Raw genomic sequence first — 22073 nt, forward strand, 5'->3', positions numbered from 1 at the left:
CGTGCGGGGGGGGGCGGGCTTGGGGTTACTGTCATCTTGGATCTTTTCGGTTTTACGCAGAGCATTTCCCATCTGATTGTGATTTCCCCCAGAGTTTATTCCATCTACTTCTCGTAAGTCTGTTCTTAGTCTCTTAGGTTGAATACATTTTTCAGCTCCATTTGACCCTGACATTTTGAGTTTTATATAGTTCCAACATAATGATTCTACGTACTCACGCATCTCACATTCTGGGCTAGACCTTGTCATGTCATTGACTCATGCGAACACTTACATGGCATATCCAGCGATTGCCTTCGGCCGGGGAAGATTGAATAAAGTCACACGGCGTTCTATGGAATCTCAGGTCCGACCCCTTCTAGTCCATCCATATAAGGATATTATAGACAAGAATATGCCAAGCGGCTTTGCGATGGCAAATCCGAAATTCTTATGTGTTTCAGACCTTTCCCATGTCTATTCAGGCCTTTCAGCTTCTGACAAAGATGAATGTAAGGAGTACGAGGTGATCTTCTCAGCCCTCGAGGTACATAGATGCAGTGTCACGGTTCCAAAAAATATATTGCAAGTCAGCTCTGAAAAGGAGGTAGTACCTACTTTCTTTGGAGTCCGATGTTAGAATCCAAACCAAAAGAATGTATCACTGAAAAAGTACAACATACAGTGTATTAGTAGAGAGAGAAAGGGAAAGAAAAAGAGAACATGTGCGATTGTATGCAGATCAATCGATCGTCCACCATCCCCCGTTTTAATGTAAGTGGAGCCAACAGTACTCAATGAATCAAGATCTAGAAGATCTAAAAGCCCTAAATCCAAGAAGATAAAGAAAAAGAGGAAAAGAGGAAAAGGAAACTAGATAGAAACTCTTAATATAATAGAATTTCAGGAGTTTCAGGTAGTCAGGTGCTGTGGAGGTTATGTACTCTCACTCACCTCATCTTCTCTCCGCCCGCTAAACTCCCTTCTTCTCTTTCCTTCTCCCAAAACTCCTCCACCCATGAACCCTCATTCGGACTCGGTATCTGAATGTCTAGCACGCTGCTACCGGTTCTTTGTCTCCATTCCTCTTTCCCCGCTTCGATGACCCGTTTCTCCTCGCTATCCAACGTGGTTGACACTGCCCCCTCCTCTTAAGCTTCCTTCGGGCTCCGTCTTTGACGTCTTTTGGTCCCTGTACAACTGGCTTCCCATGCAGGTGCGTCGCTTTCCCGGTCCCTGCTCTGGTTCATGTGGGCGTGACTTTTTCGTCGAGACCCCTCAACCTCGGACCCCTCAGGCACAACCACAACCACATTCTTGTGGAATTGGACCCCTTCCCATGGAACCCCGAGAATTGGACCTCGACTTCGAACTGGCGAATTCTTGATTCTAATGATATTTTGTACCCGCGCAGGCTTCCACGAGTGCCCACGAGGCTGGCGGGCATGCGACACGGAGAGGTCACGCCGCCCATTTATCGATTAGCGACCCAAGCCACCATGTGACGGAGGCCATCGGGCACATGTACGACGATGACTACGATCGTAACGATCCGAGACGCCTGAGCTATATAACATCCCCCCTTGGCGAGTCAATAACAACGATTCCGCGCGCCGCCGCAGGATCCGAGTCCTCTCTTTCTCCCCCTCCCCACTGCATCAATCCTCGTCGGATGTGCAAACGATACAGACAAATGGGGAACAACGGCCACCGCTTGTCGCAAATCGGTCTTTTGACCGAGAAAGTGATCCGGGGAATGCCGATGGTACTCGATTACCCTCGGACACTGCCACCTCCTCTTTTCCTCTCAACGATATCGACTACGAGTCAAACCCTGCTGCCGTCGCTCAGGAACTGCACAATCTCGCCGCGATTCGGCGCATGTCGATGGATGTGGCTGCCGCCGGTGATCCTGACCTCCCAGGATTCGCACCACCCCCCTCGCCCTCGGCCGACGAAGATGACGCCTCTCGGCTATTCTGGGTTCCTGCGCGACTGCATCCCGAACTGGCCCCAAAAGAATTCAAGTCGTTTCTCGACAGCAAGGCCGACCATATCAAGCGCAGATCCGGCGATTATTCGACTTTAGGTTCCGAACGCCAAGGGTCGGGAGGTGGTCTTCAGCGCAAACGCTCCATGTTATCTAGACAAATCGATAATTCGTCGGGTTATACAGATGGTGCGGATCGGTTGGAACATCAACGCTCTCAATCAAGTAAGCGAGATGGCATGATGAGTCCCAACTTGCAACAATTGGAAAGCTTGGTGGATGATTCGCAACCGGTGGACAAAGGATCACTCGTGCGCGGTATGCAGAATATCGGCATCGCAGGAAATGAGGACAGGCCGATCCTACCACCCACACCTCTGGGAAACAGCCTACGCCGGTCAACCAGAACACAATATAAGAAAGCGGGCAGTTTGAAAAAGGGCGAGAAGTTGCCCTACTCTAAACGAGTTGGACGGGGGGCATCTGAATCTGCCGGGAGTGACGCAAGGCCTCCGGCTGTTCTACCACCTCAAGACCCCGCAATCCCGGGGCAAACCGGTGTGTCGACCGATCCTTCTCCCAAAACGACACGAGCGGCTCGAGCCTCCTCTGCCTCATCGCTTCCCTCAGCTTATGCCGCAAGTTCAGCCGCGAGTTCGACATTCGCTCCGATTATCGATCAGCCCGAGGCCGAGCAGGAAGACTTGTCCACCGCTGGTGGGCAACCGGATGTCGCTCTGGATCGATCCGATTCAGGAGATCAGACCAATACACGGAAATGGCATTCTCGTATCAGCTCGAATGGTCGATCTACTTTGAACATAGCTCCGGGCGACCAGAAGATCCCTGCCATAATTGAAACGCCTCCCGCCACTGAATCCAACCGCATACCAAGTCCGCCTTCACAAAGTAGGCTGTCATCGGATCGTGCTGCGGCAACTACACCGGCGTTGAAACCCACGCCTTCGCCTGACCCCGCACCAAAACGTCCCAAGAATCCTCGCCAACCTCCCCACGAACCCGCATCTTCGCTCAATGACTTTGCCAATAACCCTCAGATGATACCTGGCAACAGCACCCGCACCGATAGTCTTTCATTCATCCCTACCGTCTCAGAAGAACGCAAGCCTGAGGAGCGGAAATCCGAGAGCAAGAAATCGAAAGACAAGAAGGACTCTGATGGTAGCCGCAAGTCTAGTTGGCACTGGTTGTTGGGCAGCGAGGAAAAAGACAAGAAGAAGGACAAGGATAGTGACTCGAAAAAGACCAAATCAAAGGTAGTCGACAAAACCCATGACAACACACGCCTAGACGTTTTGCAATCCTCTATCGAGAGCACTCCGCGGGGACGCGAAAGTCTTGTCTTGGACCGCCTTGATCCGAAGCTCGAGGAAGAACGACGCAAAGATAGCGTGAGGAGAGCATCGGGAGAATCAAAGAAAGAAAAGGATGGCATTTTCTCTTCTATTTTCGGCGGTGGGCGAAAGAAGCACAGTGGTGATGGCCACCACCGAAAACATTCGTCGCGAAACCTTTCTCCTGAGCCCCCAATAAGAGTACTCCGCGCCGATGTCGATTATCCATGGACTCGCTTCTCAATTTTGGAGGAGCGAGCTATTTACCGGATGGCGCATATCAAGCTTGCGAATCCCCGGCGAGCTCTGTACTCTCAAGTCTTGCTGAGCAACTTCATGTACTCATACCTGGCCAAGGTACAGCAGATGCACCCGCAGATGCCAGTTGTTTCATCTGGATCATCCCAGAGATCATCCAAGTCAAGGGACCAGCCAGATGAGTATTCGCAATATCAACGATACCAGGAGGTAAGCGAATTTGTCCCTTGTCCTGGGGGAGCGCAAGATTACTAACGCACTCGCACAGTCTCAGGAGCAACAACACTACGGAGAAAGTGCCTATGACGACACTTCCATGTACGACTATGATGACGATCCACATGATCGCTATGGTAGCCATTCAAGGGGCGACAAGCAGGGCTATGAAAATGGCCAGGCTTATGGCCCAGGCCACCAGTACGGACACTCGTCCTTTGGCGACGACGTCCAACTCGATGATGACGACGATGATGATATGTGGTGAACAGGGGCTGGCATCCTCACTCGTTTCCTTTCTATCTCTCTTCCCACACTTCTGCTTTCTCGTTTTTAGCAGCACACGGAAATACCCATGCTTTTTGTCAGTTCAGGATATCCCTAGAACATGTACATTCAAGCCGCGTTCTCCCATTTTCATGCATTACCCATATCCTTTCAAATGTTTCTTCATAATTCCCGTGTACCAATTCTCAAGGGGGGCTCGTATTATTACGCACTCATTGGCATCTAGCACCAGGGAAGATGAAATGCGGCTTTGACAGGGGGGTTCCCTCTTTGTTTGATTCCTGCGCCTTCTTGTTTTCCTTTTTTCTTTTTTGTTTTCTTTGGTATCATGATCAACATGGCACTAAAGAGTGCAGTATATTCGGCCCACGCGTGGGCGTGGGCCGAGTGTCGTGTTTGGGCACAAGCCCTGATTTATCTCTTCGCATAGCGTCTGGGGTTTTCCTTTTTCTGTTCTCCTTGGTACAGTACGATACTATACCTTGTTTGTATTTCATTATCTTTTTCGACGCATAACATTCCCACACGAATGAATCATGAACTCGTTGATGTGTCGTGTCGATTACCCATCTTGGTGAACTTCGAAGCTTGTTCCAAATAGTCCACACCGATGTAGGTATACTATCGAGACTACTTTGACACTTGGATTTATATACACAACAAGCTTGAAATCCGTGGCTTACGCAACTTTTATTCTGGATGGTGAGGGATTTTCAATAACTAGATCCATTTGGCTCACAATGTTGGGAACCAGCGCTCACAGCAGTTATCCTGATAATTGTCTATATAATCATCTGCGAGTTATTAAATAGGAAATCATTAGCAGTCAACCACTATTATGTCTTATATATGTACTTCTACATTGGTGAGGCCTTGGGAACCACGTCGGCCAGCCCCATCAACATACCCAGTGGAAGGCAGGCTCCAACACCTGCATTTTGGGGTTTGCTTTGCAGGCAATCTAGTTCCAAATTCCAATGGTAACCAAAGGATTTATATCAATAGACGAAAACCAAATAGTAGAATGAATACCCATAGAAGGGTCAATGCAGCTTCCTCGCGAGTGCCTCGAAGCAAATCTGTATTGCATTTCCTTAGACTCGGTATGACAAACTGCATGCGACGTACCAGAACACTGGTTGAATTTCCTCCGCGCATCAAGCCTTACTCACTGGCACTACCTAGCAGACTGAAATTGGCGTCTTGTTTAGGTTTCGATGTTCCTTCCATTGCTTGGTGTATCCATGGATGTCGCGACGGCCGCACCTGCGGCTTCGGCCCGCGCAACCTTACAGGTTACCCGTACTATGTGCTCAGGTACCCCTGAATACCTGCCCAACTATCATGGCCATGTCAAGATCAGTATTATGATGCGCCAAAAGTTAGAAATAATCTTTAGACAGGTGTGCCACTAAACTACCCGCAGGTGACCTCGGGAGTTATCAGAAACGCCAGGCTTACCCCAGATATCTGGGTGCATGGTAGAATACGAGAATGACGAATCGTTCAAGAAGCAAGCTAAACTAGAGTTGAAAATATGAAACATAACCCTTACTGCAACATCTTCTTACTTCGTTCGGCCTAACTATGTATCGTTATTGTACTGTACAAGTTGGTTTCGTGAACTTAGTGCCAGCTCTCGTCGAATATATAGAGTTACTATTTTGAGCGTCTATATTCGTCACGGAAGTGGCTCTCGGACGGCAGGGACATACTAAATTTGTTACTATTTCCTTATTGAGATGCGAGACTCTACTAGCAGGGAGAATTTGTGCTTTGTTTAAGTCCCACACACCACTAGTGGCGTAAACAAAAAACAGTTCCCCTACTTCGTGAGGCAGTAGAGAAAGATTCACCACAACTAGTCGGATGCCTCCTCAACAATAATGTGGCTTTGAATTCGCAGCTCATTTTAAAAGCCACGATGAACACGTCATACCAAACTTCAGATGTATTCCTTAAACACGGATGGGACATTAACGCATCGATTAACTCGGACACTCCCGTAGCTCTAGCGTAAGTCTATTTGGCTTAATAAGGGACCTGGCGGCTGGCTAATAGATCTTTTCTATCATAGATTTTCCTTCCACGATTATCAGTTAACAGAGTGGTTCCTCGCCCATGGAGCGGATCCTAATCGCCGATGTTATAAATACACTGATCGAACACCACTATCCGTCGCTTTTGAGAAAGCACCCTTTGCAATTATCGAGCTTCTTCTCGGACATGGTGCATCCCTACAACATGGTCAAGTGATACATTATGCGGCAATGCGTGAATTGGATGATCGCTTAGAGGTCCTCCAGTATCTTTTAGACAATCACCATCCGCTGAATGACAGCATGTATCAGAAATGTGGTGATGAATATTACTTTCATATGTATAGTGGCATAGGGACCCCGCTTCATTATGCCGCTGCCAAAGGGCTATTGGATACTGTGGAATTCTTGGTCCAGCGCGGTGCATCAATCGAAACGAAAGATCCTTCGGGCCAAACTGCTGCTGACTGGGCCCGAAGATACGGCCACTCAGCCGTGTGCAATTTCCTCCGGCAATTTTCCACGGGGAACAACACACAGGATACCTTGCAGTTCACAGATGCTCCTGGGCGCCATTTCAAAACTGCGTCCCTGCAGGAGGTTGTTGCGGAAAACGGATTCCGACTGGTTTAGCTACTTTCACGATTATTCTACGAAGGGTTGGTTGATCAATAGCTTTGGAAAAAGACACGCTTGCTTCCTAGCTGGAGGGCTTCGATGCTGTGTGGGAGGATTATCTGTATCATTCCTTCAATGCCAATGTGTTACGCATTCTTAAATTTGTCCCTAGTGGTGGGCCTACTGAATCCAACAGTCTATCTATTTTGGAGTTCGACGGTTTCTTTTTCTTTTTCTACATTCATATTTTAATCGAAGTTTCGGAAGGAAGTACTTGTGATATTGCGTAGCAAAACACGTTTGTTGCCACATCTACAGCATGTATACTATGGCACTCCTCAGGATCTTTGTCCATCTATATCACGACGATGTTAAATAACCTGTATCAGGTATATTTTGCGCTTCACATATCACTACTCCGTTAAATCCCTTCCCTAGGGATTGTTACTGAAAGACATCCTGATGGAGAAAGACCAATTTAACCTTTGATTCCCATAGACAAGCATGGACTGGAGGGAGAAAGGATCTATCTACTACTAGATAGCAAATAGGTGCAGTCACCTTGGGTGCCTAATCCTCAGGCCATATGACGTAACCTTTACATAACTAGTTACATGACAACGAATGCACAAGTAGAAGCTGTGGATACTGCTGTAGCTTACAGAGACAGATATAGGTGTAAGTGTGAAATCCAGCCGATTGGATGGAAATAGTGCTTACAATTACGTGGGTACTTGCTAGTAGTCTCAATATTGCTAAAAAGTGACCTCACTCAAATCCTCCTTAATATGGGATCAGTTTGTCCTGATACCATTTGAAAACCCTCGCCTAGCACGTGACCATTGTACACGTGCCACTTCTTACCCTGGTTACCCCACCAATGTATGTAAGCACGTGATTGCAGTATGGCTCTGTGATTGGTTCCCCCATCATTACCCGCATCGATCTCTCTCCCTATCTTATCGCGGAGCTATCAAGATCACCAAAAAAAAGCCACTTTTCACCTTTGTCACCCTCCCTTAGCGTCCCTTGCAATTATCCAAACTCGCAGTCCTTCACAGGGAATGAAACAAGTACTTTCAATATAGAGGCAATTAATTCCATGATTACAGCCATGGGGGACTGTGGCGATGAAGTCTTCAAGGTACGTCGCGTCCCACTGATTCACACAGTTTAGGCATAGCTTGTTGCTATACCACCTGCTTGCCATGCTCTGTTCTGATGTTTTTCTTTTTTTCCTTATTTAGGAGCTTGAAAGCACCTACTGTCCGCCAATTGACCCTGCGTTGTTTGTTGCAATCGCATCAGACTTTGACCTGGCAATCCCCTCTCAGGTCGAACAGTTGCGCGAGACCCTGGATGTGTTGAACGCATCTGCCGTTGAACAAGAAGACCTACCATTTGACCCCACAGGCACAACAAACCTCCGAAACTCTGAGCCCTCAGGCTCTTTGGTCGGTGAATCGTCTGACGCCGCACCTTCGGATCTTACAAGCTGGCCATCGCTTGAAAATCCCGAACAGGATAATGGCGACACCATTAGTGCCAGTCACAATGCCGAGAGACTCAAAGGCTCTAAGCTTGCATACACCTTTCTGGGTATGACAACCGCTGATAAGGCACAGAACTTGATTAGCATGTTCCCAAGCATTACTCGCCTGGAAGCCGAGCGCATCCTAGAAGATTGCCATGACAACCTCAGTCGCTCGATGGATGTCTTACTCAATCTTGCTTTTATCGAAGAGACACAAATTGCGAGAGAAATCCCCCAAGAAACCCCCAGCGAGGTTTCTCAAGACAGCCAATCTTCCATTCCCAAATCAATTGATGGCTTCCAGGCCAAGGAGAACCAGAATGGCGGCGGCAAGAAATCCCGAAAGAAGAAAAAACAGCAAAATCGTCGAGTTGACCTGGCCTCTCAGGCCATGAATACCACTACCAATAAATGGGAGGCAGGGAAGAAGGATATTGACTTCCTTTCCTCGCGGGCCTGCGCGTTGCAGAGAGAGAAAATTGCATCGGCTTATCATGAAAACTCCATGTCACTCTGTGCGACGATTAGAGTCTTGGCACAGGCCCATGCACCCAAGCACATCCGTGAGATTGAAGACGATCCTGTACTCGTCACGCAAGTGGGGGAGCTCAGCCACAAGTACCCCGGCATCAGTCCCACCACTCTCGTCGGTTTGATTCGAATTGCAAACAATGAGATCCCAGCTGCAGATGAACTGGCTGAGACTTTGGCCCGTCGCCCTGATCTCACTTCAGTTTCAAATATCATCAGTTTCGTCTCGTCACCGGTCGCCCTCGACGACAACGAGGAGGAGAATGTGGCGCCAACGCCGCAGACAGAGTCTGCCTCGGACTTCATAGATTTCAATGAAGCTGCTGCCGCTGCCCACTCTCACTTCGCAGCCCGATCCGCTGCCCTTGCCCAAGCATCCCAGTCCGCCCGCCGCGCCCGCTCGAACCCCCTGTACGGCGGCGCCTCTGCCTATTACAGGGACGTCGGAAACGAGCAACGTCAGCTTGCCCTGCGTCATCTGGCAACGGCTTCTGACCGGCTGGTGGCCCGCCAGTCGTCGCAATATGACCTGGACTTGCATGGTGTGACGGTTGCCAATGCCGTCAGAATTGCTCGCGAGCGTGTGCAGGCGTGGTGGGACGGATTGGGTGACCAGAAGTACGTTCGTGGCGGGGACGGAACTCCCACGGCGGGTTCAATATTGTGTGCGGTGTTGGTCACCACTCCCTCGACCGCAAGTCACATATTGGACCCGCCGTGTGGAATATGCTGTTGAAGGAGGGCTGGCGTGTGGAGCTCAACAGGGGCTCCATGCTGGTCACCGGCGTGAACCGCCGTTGACTTTCCTTTCGTTTGTGTTCCTTTCTTTCTATCTTTCTTTCTGTTGTGCTTTCAATTTCCTTTTTTTTTTCTTTTTCTTTTTCTTTTTTTCTTTTCTTATTCTTTGTGTTAGATTTCTGTTAAGATACCCTTGCACTGCTAGTGTTTTCCTGTTTTGAATATGACATTTTCTTCAAAGACAAACAATCTTGGAGTACTCTCTATGTAGGAGTACATCTGTTCAGGCTATAAATTTGGCGATGTCAGTCTAGGCCTTAAAGAGTCCCCGAAGCCCCGGGGGTCTCCCCGCATGATGACGTAAAGGCTCTGATTCACCTGGGCAGCGAGCCCCTATGGGATTAGCCTCACCCCACTCTCGTCTCTGCTTCAATTACCGATCACTATTATATTTTTGTCACTTTCCTATCGACTCTGTCTCTATGCGATCCCAACTATCTCGCAATCTTCTTTCGCCCCTCAAACACCAAACCATCCCTCTCCGCCCTGCACCGACATTTTGCTTCTCCCGGTTTTTGTCCTCGACGCGCAAGCCTCCCCATTCGAAGACAAGCAGCAAGGCTCTTCTAGCTGCACCAACAATTCCCTTTTTCGGCGCCTTCTTCAGCTCTAATCATAGCCCTGTCAAACCGGCCGACGCCATGTCGCCTCCGGACCAGAGAAGCGAAGACGAGTGGAGAGCTGTTTTGAGCCCAGGTTTGTACACCACGGGGGGTTTTGGAACTCCTAGGCAATATATGATCGATGTGAGCTTACAAGAATGGCTACAGAGCAATTCCGCATTCTCCGCGAAAAGGGTACTGAGCGTGCTGGCACCGGTGAATACGATTCCCACTATCCGTCCAAAGGCGTCTACAATTGCGCTGGTTGCGATGCGCCGCTTTATACTGCCGACCACAAGTTCAAATCTGGCTGTGGCTGGCCAGCATACTTTGATTCCATCCCTGGTGCTGTGACTGAGACATGTTGATAGCACGTTTGGCATGAAGCGGACAGAGATCGTATGCAGCAACTGTGGAGGTCACCTCGGCCATGTATTCGAGGGTGAGGGGTATCCGACTCCCACGGATGAGCGTCATTGTGTGAATAGTGTCAGTCTGCGCTTTACAGAAGATGCTAGCGCTGCTAAGAATCCCCAGGCGAAAGTCTGAGGGTTTCCGTTGACATTCCATTATCCATTTGTTTTGCGGGGACTAAGGCTGCAGAAAGGCCGACATGCATGATACGGAGAGAGAGGCGTCGTTTGAGTGGACCAACCCTATTTTGTAAATCTTAACTTTGAAGAAATCCTTCAACGAAAACCAAAGTAAACCATACAATGTACAAATTTGTAATCTTTTCAATATCTACCGTTATTGGATAATGACCTCATGCTACTCTACATCAAACTGCGTGACTGGCATTTTCCCCCATCCGTATACAGAAGTGCAGCCTTAGGCCGCAATCCTGCCGACCGCCACCTAAGAATAATTAGGTTGCTCTCATTGTTTCCCTAACCCTTTCACACATCGATTCTTGAGTTGCTGCTATTATGTCTCGACGTCCTACTCCAGGCCAAGCTGCCCAAAACTCGCAGACTATCAAGGCTCTGCTGAAACTCGAGCCCAACAAGATATGTGCCGACTGTAAACGGAACAAGCGTGAGTGGTCCCCGATACCCTCCTTGAGTTGCGCCCACGCTGGCTTCATCTCCGAGGCTATTTCTTGGCACTCATATACTGAATTGTGTTTTGAATAGATCCGCGATGGGCGTCTTGGAACCTGGGTGTCTTTGTTTGCATTCGGTGCTCGGGCATTCACCGGGGTATGGGAACGCATATCAGCCGAGTCAAGTCCGTGGATCTCGATGCTTGGACCGATGAACAACTCCAGAGTGTGGTGAGATGGGGAAATGGAAGAGCCAACAAGTTCGTCGCAACCAATTGACCGACCACATTGGGCATGGACTAATAGGATGCAGATACTGGGAAGCGAAATTGGCCCCCGGCCATGTTCCCTCCGATGCGTAAGTGCATTCGAATGGCACTCGTTGGTGGTAGATTCTGACATTAGAGTGGACAGGAAAATTGAGAACTTCATCCGGACTAAGTACGAGAGCAAGCGATGGGTAATGGACGGTGGGATGCCGGACCCCTCGACCCTGGATGACGGCGATGACGATGTGGTGAGTGCGCATGATAGACCATCCAGTTAGCAGCAGTCGCTGACTTGCTAGCCTCTTGCGGTTGTCCAGGAGAAAGCAAAGATCGAACGTTCAGCCTCGCAAAGAGTCGCCACTGCTAGTCAACCCCCGGTACACCGTCAACAAGCCTCGATTGATTTGTTCGGCGACGATATCTCTCCTCCGAACCGCCCTAGCACAACCGACCCTACTCCGCGTGCGCCACCTAGACAAGCACAGCCCGCACCAGCCAAGACTCACAAGCCCAATGATTCATTGCTAGGTCTCGACTTCTTCGGTAGCACGCAGCCCTCCACTGCCAGTCGCCCGTCTAGCACGGCATCCACACCAGCAGCACCAGCCGGAATGTCGCGACCAGACCTCAAACAGTCAATCTTGTCATTGTATTCGAAGCCGCAGCCGACACCACCCGTGCAGCACCAGCGGGGCAACTCCTTCGGCGACATGGCCTCGCCCCCTGCTCCCTCCGCTTCGTCTCACATGGGCGGCCTGACGGACGCCTTCAGTGGACTGAGCTTCCCAACTACTACTTCTCCTCCACCCGCCAAACCGGCTGAGAAGCCATCGGCATTCTCTAATCTCTCATCTTTCGGCGCCGGCAAGTCGAGCCCTGCTGCTCCGAAGGTCACATCACCCTCAGGGTCTGCGAGCGGCGACTTATTTGATAGCTTAACCTCCCCGACCGTGTCAGCTCCGAAGCCCCAGTCCCGAACAACTTCCGTCTCTAGTGGGCAAGATTTCGGATTCGGTGGATTTAGTTCCCCAACTGCTAAGCCTAACCCTCCGTCCTCGTCCCTGTCGAACGACCTGTTCGGATTTTCATCGCCTCCCGCAAATGCATCAACGGTCTCGCCCCCAAAGTCTACAGCAACCTCTCCTCAGCAGGAAATGAAATCTGCATTTAATATTTCTGCTCCCCCGATGCAACCTCCTGCCCCTCCTAAAGCGCCAGCCACCAGCGCAGCGAACGCAGCGGCAGCCAGCATGATGTCAGCCAGCCTTGATCCATGGGGCGGGAACGCCTGGAGCACACCTGATCCTGTCCCGTCGGCTGCTCCAGCCGCACCCTCGCCTGCATCCATGATGAAGGTCCCGGAAACATTGACACCGAACGACGTGGGCCACGGCTGGGGTGCGCCCAGTACTGCTTCTAAGCCTGCGCCTACTGTGGCAGCGGACGAGGACTTCGGCGGCTGGGCCAGCGCTGCCCCAGTCACCAACCCTACCTCTACAAGCGCGAATAACAAGCCCCCTGGTGGATTTGGCGGATCTGACGACCTCTTCTCCAACGTTTGGGAGTAGAGTGTATCTTTGCAACAGATCCAAGATTCACGACTATATTGAGTTTCTAGGATTTGCATGATGACATCTGCGTAATCTCACGCACATTGCACATAGCAGTGTTCATCTTTTTGAGATTCTTGCCTAGAATTATTTTCTACTTTGTCTTTTTTGCATCTTCCTTGTCACTAGCCCTTGGTCTCCGAAATGTGGGCGGCTTCCGAATGTACAATGGGCGGGTCTCATGCATACTGAATGATCAGCTCGTTTTGTTCGCTTCGATATTTGTACATTTGTATTTACAATGTATTCATAATACCCTAGAGCTCACGTTGGAAGGATTTGTAGGTAGTTAGGGACGACCTAGTTTAATGAAATGATGGCACAAGTTCTTTCCACATAGAAGACTTCATCGCTACAATCTCGCCCTGAGATACTCATCACAATGATTTCGACCATAATCCGCGGCTCTAATAAATCACTGGCCAGTTCTCCTACGGCGATGGTTACGTTTGCACTCAGAAATTCGATAGTAATGGCGTAGTTACTGCGCCGAAGACACAGCCTGACCTGTTGTAATTGGGTATATCATCGCGTAAACGGACAGAAAGAACATAAGCACAAGAGCACCACATAAACGCCATAGGTATATAAGATAAGAGAGAAGACCACCAGCCAAAATAAAACAAAAGTAAATATGTATAAAGAATGAACCCGTTAAACCAAGACCCAAGTCATTAAAGATCAAAAGGATCAAAAGCTATGCTTCTTCACCAATTCTTTTGTACTACCCGTATCATCGTTAAGAGCAATGTTCGAATGCGATGTACTCTCTTGCGTAACATTAGTCGTGACCTTGATGCCGGCGAAGCTCTCCTTCGCAGGCTCATTAGGGTAACCTTTAAAGGAGCCAGACGGGGATAGATTTTCTAGATCATGGTCATAGGCCGAGTTGTGATCACGTCCGCCGACAACAGAGGCCAGGACTTCCGTGTTTCCGTTTCCTGTAAGGACGTTGCGGCCGGTTCGCGAAGGCCGCGTGGTCCTGCTGCGATAGCCGTTGCTTCGGGTGGAGAAGATGTGCGGCAGGAGTTTGGAGAGGAAGGCGCGTGTGCCGGGGAGACAGGCGCAGATAATTGCTACGTTGCACTCGACAGCGGACCAGGTTGCTGCGCCGACGTTGTCATCTGTAGATTGTTAGATTTGGCTTGTGTGTGAGGGATTGTTAGGACGAACAGGTTGGGTCGTCTGAGTTGGAGATGACAAGGAGGGATTTGAGACGGAGTACACTTGTGATCAAGACGCTGGAATGATTATTAGCATTGTAGATGGTTGTCGTATGGAGCTGGACTTACAATCCACCTAGGGCGAAAATAGCCATGAGAGCGAACTTTTGCTTCCTGGGCAATTGTAGCGATTTCAGGACTGGCATTGGGTATATGAGAATGAGGATATCGGTAAGAATGTGGATGGCGGAGTTGGAAAACCACAGGGCTTTCTTATCCAAACAGAAGCCTGGGACCGTTGGATCCCAGAACTTGGCGAGAGGGACGCAGTTCGCCCAGGCGCTGATGATGGTCCAGGTGCCGTAGGCGGCTAGAAATCCGATGAGGAGCCAGCATGCTTGACGCATGCGGGGTGTGGAGAAGACTCGTTTGTATTGGAGAAGGATTGACATCTTTGTGCTGATGAGGCTTGTTTGATATATGGGGACTGAAGCCCAGAAGCACTGTAAGAGGAGCATGTCAATGGAATTGTACTGTCTTGGAGAGATGTTCTGCTGGGATGGAGCGTACGATCATCTGAACCTTGTAGGTGTCGGCGGGGATAAGGGCATAGTGCTCGCCCATGCCGTGGAAGACTTCGCCTGCCAACAGGCCGAAGAAAATCCATGAGAAAGCTAGAGAGACTATGACGACATAGTCGTCCGCTCCCATCTGCTTTACGAGGAATGCTCGTGTATATATACGGACGGCAGCAATGAATGTGGCTATCGTCGTAAACACAGCGCTCGTGGCGAGGGCCTGGTGACCCCGGGATGTTGATAGAGTAGTCATCGTGTCATAAAGGCATATATAAATGAGTGTACGGCAAGTTTCGGGCACGGATTGTGATTGTGAACGGGAGGGTATTCAATGCGCTGAAAGAGAGATCGCAAAGGTCCTCTATTGACTTATAGTAGATATGAACGCCACTCTGTCAATGGTCGAGATGAAGTCTCCCGGGATCAGGGAATGGCCCGCTTCTCAATACATATGTACAGAGGAGGGATAGGAGTCTGAAGTATTGCGGGCAAAAAAGAAAAGAGAATGGTAAGAGGAATGCGAGATCCTCTCCACCCGATTTGAAGATCCCCATTCAGCCACCGGGCTAGAGATGGGGCAATAATAGACTATTTAAATTTGATGGGATATTTGGATTTTGTTGTCCTCCGTAGCTTGGCTGTCAACGCCACCAGACATTAGCGGGTCCCATTCTTGTGGTGACGATTGAACCTCGGAAATTTGTGATGAACAGTGGTTCTGCATTGTATAGTATCATAAGAGATTGTCAGGTGTGATGTACATCGTATATAGTACATTGTACATTGCATGTTGCTGTCAAAGGTATACAACCTATGCCTACATATAGGTATGTGTCAGTTACCTAAAGAATTTCAACGTCGACCCAAAGAACACATGGTCTCCGCATGACATGAACTTTGTTTTCATGTAGGTGCACTCTTATTCGTCAATCTGAGTCCCTGAACCATGGTACTTATGTGGTCAGACCGACGGCCTATACATATTAGGAAGCTCCCCCCTGCTAAAGTTTGCAATAGCGCACTCCCCAACAGGGTACAGGTGGATTCGCGAACACCCTAAAACGTGGGAATAATTACTTTTTCTTTGACTTCAATCTCACATGACCAAACCCTAGATCATTTTAACCCAACAGGATATCATTTTGCATTTGCAAAGGTAAGCCAAGCACGCCCTCGGCACTAGCCTGACAATAATCCACTGCCATATTTCGCATTATCTACGGAGTACGGAATACTTATCCACTTTCCCTCGCTTATACGTTCATGCTTAATTGATCCATGGTTAAATACTGCCGTGGCTGCCTCTACCATGTAAAAAGCAATAGTGTCAAATTAACCCTCATTAACATCCAAGAGACTTACCGAGTAGGTTTCTTGGCTTCAAGGGAACGTGGGTGGGGGAAATGTAATAATCCTATTGTTCCTGCGATCTGCACTCGCCTCTGCAGCCTGTTTTTGTACCTGCACAACTGCACAATCCTGGGGCCCAGGAAATTTCGGGGAGTTTGGGGATATCTCTCGATTATTCAACATTCGAATATTTACTGCCCTGATCCTAATTCAAGAATCCCAGCAAAGGCTTTCTCTGCAGGGAAATCGAACAATGCGAAGGTTGAATTGCCGATCTAATCCCAACCCCTCCGGAAAGGCCGCGTGCACGGTACCGGAGAATTCCAATCAAATTAATGACAGGAGAAACGCATTGATAATCAGATGAAGTTTGTTCCAGATCATCGATGTCATCGTCTAGTTATGCAAACCCATCCCTGATTGCTCTCGTCGATACGTTTTATGCACCTGTTGTACCGAGTACATCACATCAGAGTTGATAACTGGCCCGGTACGTCTACGTCCTATTATTATTCTAGTTAATTATCCTTCTATCCTTTTTTTAGATTCTTTTATTTTCGATTTTCGACGTCCGACATATCAACCAGAAATTTTTCTATATAAGAATAGGGGAAAAGTCTACATCGGAGCGTTATAGTTTTCTCTTAAGGTCCTATCCACGGTATACCACAAAGTATATACAAAGTAGTTATATACCGAGTACGGACACAGTTTCTCACCTTGGCCTTTGGCCGCAATGCACGGATCTTAACCCCTGATGCCGTGCCCACTCGACCCATTATTGCCACTAAGTGGCACTTAGCTCCGGGCGAACCATTCACGATTCTTTTTGGGTGAAGATCTTTATGTTATGGTTCATCGGCTGCGCTGTTAGCCTCATTGGCCTCGGTCGACCACTCCGTACGGATACAACTCCGCGGATCTAGAACAATTTTATGAACGGAAGAAATTTTATTCGGTTCCATATTGTCGAGTAATTAGCTGGATGGTTTAGTACTCCGTAGTGGTATACTAGTACGGAGTACATTTTGTGAGTTTTCATACCTAGCTACTTGGTTGGTTTTGAGCAAATTCGAAACTATCGGTACAACGGATACGGATGGATGTATTGTACATTTTTGCAGATTCAAGATGGCCTTGGGGATCGTCTCTACCTATGTCAGCAGCTTTAAGCAACCTTGGAACCTTCCAAGGTTGAACCTTAGGCCTTAGTACTCCGTAGGCAGGACTAGTTCATCTTCTGCCAGTGAAGTCAATAATCAGTGGGGTCATATGTCTCGACATCTCCAATGGCGCTAGACCAGTAGCTTGGCAGTTTGCCACATTCCGTCTACATATGTAGTTATTGAGACTCTGGAGCTCGGTAGAGTCTATAATGATAAGAGACATGGAGATCTGCAGATTTGTAACGTAAGGAAATGTTCCCAAAGGGGGGAAAGGAGCAAGATATGAATACGAAGACGGAATTTATCCGGAAAGGGAAAGTGTGGGCTATCATTGTTCTCCCTATTCCGTGCATATGTGCCTAATCCTAATGTAGGTAGTCTAGTTCTTAGCTTGAATAAATCTCAACGGCACATTGTTTCTTTTTATATGCAATCGACTTGCGCAGATCATCCGCAAGGACACAACCTGCTGATTCGACCTCTGATTGGCCAGTAACATGTGATGTGGATCGGTAGCTTCGGGGGGATGTGCAAAACCTCTGCAAAGGCCAAGGCTTGCATCTTCGACATGGATGTACATTGTACAAACTATACAATCCATCTCAAGTCCATCTGCCTCATTTTCGGCTAGACCGATTGGGTCAAGCAAAATAATGGCCGATCCGGTGGGCCAAGCCGGGACAACCCACTCACGGTCCTCCGCACCACGGGTCCGCCTCACCTGTGAAGCATGTCGCCAGCGCAAAGTGAAATGCGACAAGTTAAGTCCTTGTACAAGCTGTGAGAGACTAGGCCTCGTGTGTGTTCCTGTGGAACGCGCGCGTCTGCCGCGCGGGCGCACGCGAAAACCCGAGCGGATTGTAGGCTCGGACAAGGAACTATCGGAGCGAGTAGCGAGACTCGAGAAACTCCTGAAAAGAGTCGCCAATGAGCGAGATGAATCACAAGTTGTCTCGACTGGCCCTGCGTCGTCACATTCATACACACCGCATCAGTCGGCGGCAGAGGCCAGCCAGGCCAGTGCGGATACTCGACAGGGTCAGAGTGACTACTTGCCCGGTGCGGCGCCGCCACATCTTCCTCGCCCTTCAACTGCATATGTGGGGAGTCCGTTTTGGGAGGATATCATGCAGCAGGTGAGTTTGTTAAACTCATGGCTTGCGGATGGGATGGTTTGGCTCATGTCACGATCCCTGAGACCCAAGAATTGCGCAGTGTCTTGCAAGGTCGGATAGAAAACGAAGACCATGGTGTCAAAGATTCGGCATCTGGTTTTGGCATATCGCTTGTGAGCTCTGAAAGCCCTGAAAGCTTGTCGAGCTCACCCCCAGGCCAGCAGACGATTAAGTCTTCAACCCCAAATCCGGCACAGGTTATGTGACATTTTCTTCCGTAATGTCGATCCGCTCTTCAAAATCTTACATCGACCATCGCTACAAGCATTTATTAAAGATGGCAAGCCTTATCTTGACTATGAGCAGGATCACCAGGCGCCAGCCACCCTTGCTTCGGCTATTTATCTTTGCGCTGTGTGTACTCTTGACGAAGTGGAATGCCAGTCAATGTTCAACACAAGCAAAAAGATAGTAGTCTCAGAATTCCAGCAAGAAACAGAATCCGCCCTCGCAAAGGCGGACTTTGTCACAACGAACGATCTCACTGTTCTGCAAGCTTATATTATCTCTCTGGTGAGTACGACTGCAAGTTCCTCATCTTTCGTCCTCTTCATCTTAAAACTGTGATTTAAATCTAAACGGTTCTAGCTCGCCGCCCGATCTCAAGACCAAAGCCGAAGGGTCTGGACCATGTTGAGCATGGCACTCCGAGTAGGCCAGGCATTATCTCTTCACATACCCCAGCCGCCATTCACGGTGCGCCCTTTTGAGCACGAGATGCGCAAGCGAACATGGCTAGGAATCGGCGTTCTCGATGTAGCAGCCTCTCTAGACAGGGCATCCGAGCCGATGATGCAATCCGCATGGCTCGATTACAACCAGCCGTCGAATATCAATGACGAGGACATATGGTTCAACATGCCAGGTCCGATCCCTGAACACACAGAAGGCACATTTACCGACATGACGCACACTTTGATTATCGCAGCGGCAGTGTCTGTGACCCGCACCCTTGCATTTTCAGACATGACCGAGCCAGCCGTGACTATAATGAGCCTGCGGCAGCAAGTCGTCCACGATTTCCAACAAAAGACATCAGACCTTCTGAGGGGCTGCAGGCCCGACCTTTCGGATTTCCAGTGGTACGCGCAGAAGACAGCGGGTGTTATGGGCAGCTGGCTGCAGCTAGCCTGTCTCCGACCGCTGCAACGAAGCTATAACTTTATCCCCCCGAAAATTCAAGGGAATGCCCTCCTCAAAATCGCAGCTGATAGCCTGCAGTGGTCGCAGGAGGCATACAATTACCCAGGCGCCAGGTCTTGGCGGTGGTACGGCTCGATGTGGGTTCATTGGCACGCGTTGGCTGTGGCCCTTGCCGAACTCTGCGTCTGCAAAGATCCCGCGGTGATGTCAAAGTACTGGACCGTCGTTGACGACGTTTACCAGCGCTTGCGGCTCGTGATCGCGGATTCTGAGAAGGGGATGCTCTGGAAGCCTTTCGAGAGGCTGATGTCACAGGCGAAAACGCGGAGGAACGAACTCCTCGCTATTGACCCTTCTCGCCAAGCTGTGTCTCAATACTCTTTCGATGGCACGTCTTCCGAGCCTTTCTCGAAACAACCTGAGCATCAACAGGATCTCGCAGACATTTCGCTCGATTTGGGAGACGCCGTCGATGAACCGCGAGATTCGCAGGTCACGGAAGTGCCGACTTCCTTTGCGCCGGTGTCCTGGCCCAATGTGTGGGATGCGATGGATCTTAGTGACCCATCACTGCAGAGTGGCTCCGATGACACGGCTTGGTTGAGCTATGAGAACTTTATTGAAAATGTTTACGACAGCGCTGATTCTATTTTCTTGCCACGGTGAGAAATACATCTCCGGGAGTGAAAGGGAACCTGGTTGGATAGAAATGCCCCGGTAATTTATCCAGCAGTGATGCAGTGATATGCATAGCTAAATCTCCACTCTTGTGTCGTTATCATCAAAGAGGCACTTTAAAAGAGTTTAATATAACAACAAATGAAATAAATCTCCAACCCGGGCCACCAAGTGATCGCAGGCGAATCCCTTAAGTTAGATGGCTCTAACTCGCACCCGTCTCCAATTACTATATAGACTCAGCTCATATAAGTGCATGGGATATTTTGCCCACCTCTGATAGCCTAGGAAAGGAAAGAGAGCATGGAGTGACTCAACCCCTTCAAATTCCAATGGCGCAGTTCTCGAGCAGAAAGTTCACAACTCCGTCGTCTTTGTCAAAAAGATCTAAGCTGACCTCCAGGGCTGTTCACCAATGACATCTGTGTATCGCACCCAGATGTTCATACCGCCAAAAACACATTGTCACACAGTATATATGTCATTTAGCTCGCAATCACGAGGTAATCAGATACCTGACCCAACATGCTGATCTCACATGTGACTGGCCTCAGTTGGTTATTGGCTTTTGTAATCAACCAAGAGCAAATTCCTGACGTCGAGCATTAATTTTCATAACTAAGAGGTGGATAAAGTGTCGCAGGGCCAAGGTCCCAACTTGATTCAGAAGCCTTAGGGGCATCATCATTCGAACTCGCTCTTTCGACGTCCCGGGTCTCTGGTAAGGCCTGCGATGTAGATGGCAAGGGAAGCTCGTCGTCGAGGAGTCGTTGGTAAGTGCACTGCTTTGCTCTTTGGGTGCATTCCGCACACGGAATTTCCCCATTACAGGCTTTCCTGAGACTTGCACAGCTATCACAGGCACGTTTGTGTTTCCCGCCGCGCTCCGGCTCGGGGATTTCATATCCGCTTTCTAAACGGGCCTTGCACGATTTCCAATGCCTCCGTAGCACATCACTGTGTTCTTGTCAGCATACATGACGGAGTAACACATATCCCCGGGAGTCATGGAAGGTGACACACCCTCGGCTGAATGAAGAGCCGCAAAACAAACAGAGGTGGCTCTTTTCCGTGTGATCTGCAGGGAGTCATTACTATATCCATTCGAGTATTGTTCGAAACATACGAGTAAGGGCATGGCGTTTCATATGGTCTAATCGCTGAAAACTGGAGGAACATTCTTTACATTTCCACATCCTTGGGCTTGTTCGGGTCTCAGGTTTCTGTACTTGTCGCTTCATGGGTTGGCGGTTGGCGTCGGCTTAATACAAGGCCCCGAAAACGTGGCTGCCTCAGATGGTGTGGATTTCATATAGATGATTTGCGCGTCGGAAGACCGGCATAAACAGTCTTCAAGTGGGTGTATCCCGCCAAGATCCCGGTGAAACTGAAATTAAATGTGTCATCCGTGATCAGAAATCAGTTATAGACTTGGCGCCTCAGAATGACGATGATGAGCGAGACTCGGTAATTCGACGTTGGCGATTGGCGAAAAGGGAGAAGTCGGTTGTGAAATTCAGCCCGTCGCGATTCCCCCGCCAATGACGAAGACAAAGACCAGGCGCAGTAAATGGGGAGTTTTCTTTCACAGTAAAGTGGTTTTAAAAAGTATATAAAGGGTGAATTGTCAAGATTGTCAATTTGCTACCTAGGCAGTCAAGTAAATCAGATTGTGAAAACGAAAAGAG

General features: G+C 49.1%; 7 protein-coding genes across 7 annotated transcripts; 6 read left to right on the forward strand and 1 right to left on the reverse strand.

Annotated features, from left to right (window-relative positions):
• Positions 1-1189: 1189 nt before the first annotated feature.
• On the forward strand, positions 1190-4066 carry N7519_003394 (putative telomere silencing protein Zds1; the record flags this gene model as incomplete). Its single annotated transcript, XM_057290172.1, has 4 exons — positions 1190-1195; positions 1394-1503; positions 1602-3792; positions 3851-4066. The coding sequence occupies 4 exons, from the start codon at positions 1190-1192 to the stop codon at positions 4064-4066; spliced, it is 2523 nt and encodes an 840-aa protein (XP_057151374.1).
• Positions 4067-6356: 2290 nt separating this feature from the next.
• Positions 6357-6758, forward strand: N7519_003395 (ankyrin repeat domain-containing protein; the record flags this gene model as incomplete). Its single annotated transcript, XM_057290173.1, has 1 exon — positions 6357-6758. One exon carries the CDS (start codon positions 6357-6359, stop codon positions 6756-6758), a length of 402 nt encoding a protein of 133 aa, XP_057151375.1.
• Positions 6759-7845: 1087 nt separating this feature from the next.
• N7519_003396 (uncharacterized protein) lies at positions 7846-9544 on the forward strand (the record flags this gene model as incomplete). The annotated part of the gene is made up of 2 exons (XM_057290174.1): positions 7846-7887; positions 7991-9544. 2 exons carry the CDS (start codon positions 7846-7848, stop codon positions 9542-9544), a joined length of 1596 nt encoding a protein of 531 aa, XP_057151376.1.
• Positions 9545-10028: 484 nt separating this feature from the next.
• On the forward strand, positions 10029-10757 carry N7519_003397 (peptide-methionine (R)-S-oxide reductase; the record flags this gene model as incomplete). Its single annotated transcript, XM_057290175.1, has 3 exons — positions 10029-10302; positions 10377-10506; positions 10580-10757. 3 exons carry the CDS (start codon positions 10029-10031, stop codon positions 10755-10757), a joined length of 582 nt encoding a protein of 193 aa, XP_057151377.1.
• A 380-nt stretch (positions 10758-11137) lies between these two features.
• Positions 11138-13090, forward strand: N7519_003398 (uncharacterized protein; the record flags this gene model as incomplete). Its single annotated transcript, XM_057290176.1, has 5 exons — positions 11138-11246; positions 11345-11513; positions 11567-11611; positions 11668-11770; positions 11822-13090. The coding sequence occupies 5 exons, from the start codon at positions 11138-11140 to the stop codon at positions 13088-13090; spliced, it is 1695 nt and encodes a 564-aa protein (XP_057151378.1).
• A 732-nt stretch (positions 13091-13822) lies between these two features.
• N7519_003399 (putative integral membrane protein) lies at positions 13823-15126 on the reverse strand (the record flags this gene model as incomplete). Its single annotated transcript, XM_057290177.1, has 4 exons — positions 13823-14256; positions 14306-14373; positions 14425-14798; positions 14866-15126. 4 exons carry the CDS (start codon positions 15124-15126, stop codon positions 13823-13825), a joined length of 1137 nt encoding a protein of 378 aa, XP_057151379.1.
• A 2916-nt stretch (positions 15127-18042) lies between these two features.
• On the forward strand, positions 18043-20373 carry N7519_003400 (putative C6 transcription factor; the record flags this gene model as incomplete). Its single annotated transcript, XM_057290178.1, has 3 exons — positions 18043-18525; positions 18721-19077; positions 19153-20373. 3 exons carry the CDS (start codon positions 18043-18045, stop codon positions 20371-20373), a joined length of 2061 nt encoding a protein of 686 aa, XP_057151380.1.
• Positions 20374-22073: the final 1700 nt, after the last annotated feature.

Source organism: Penicillium mononematosum (assembly GCF_028829835.1).
Source record: "Penicillium mononematosum strain IBT 11891 chromosome Unknown utg000002l:1.0-8112719.0:1.0-8118358.0, whole genome shotgun sequence".
Taxonomy (NCBI): Eukaryota; Fungi; Ascomycota; class Eurotiomycetes; order Eurotiales; family Aspergillaceae; genus Penicillium; species Penicillium mononematosum.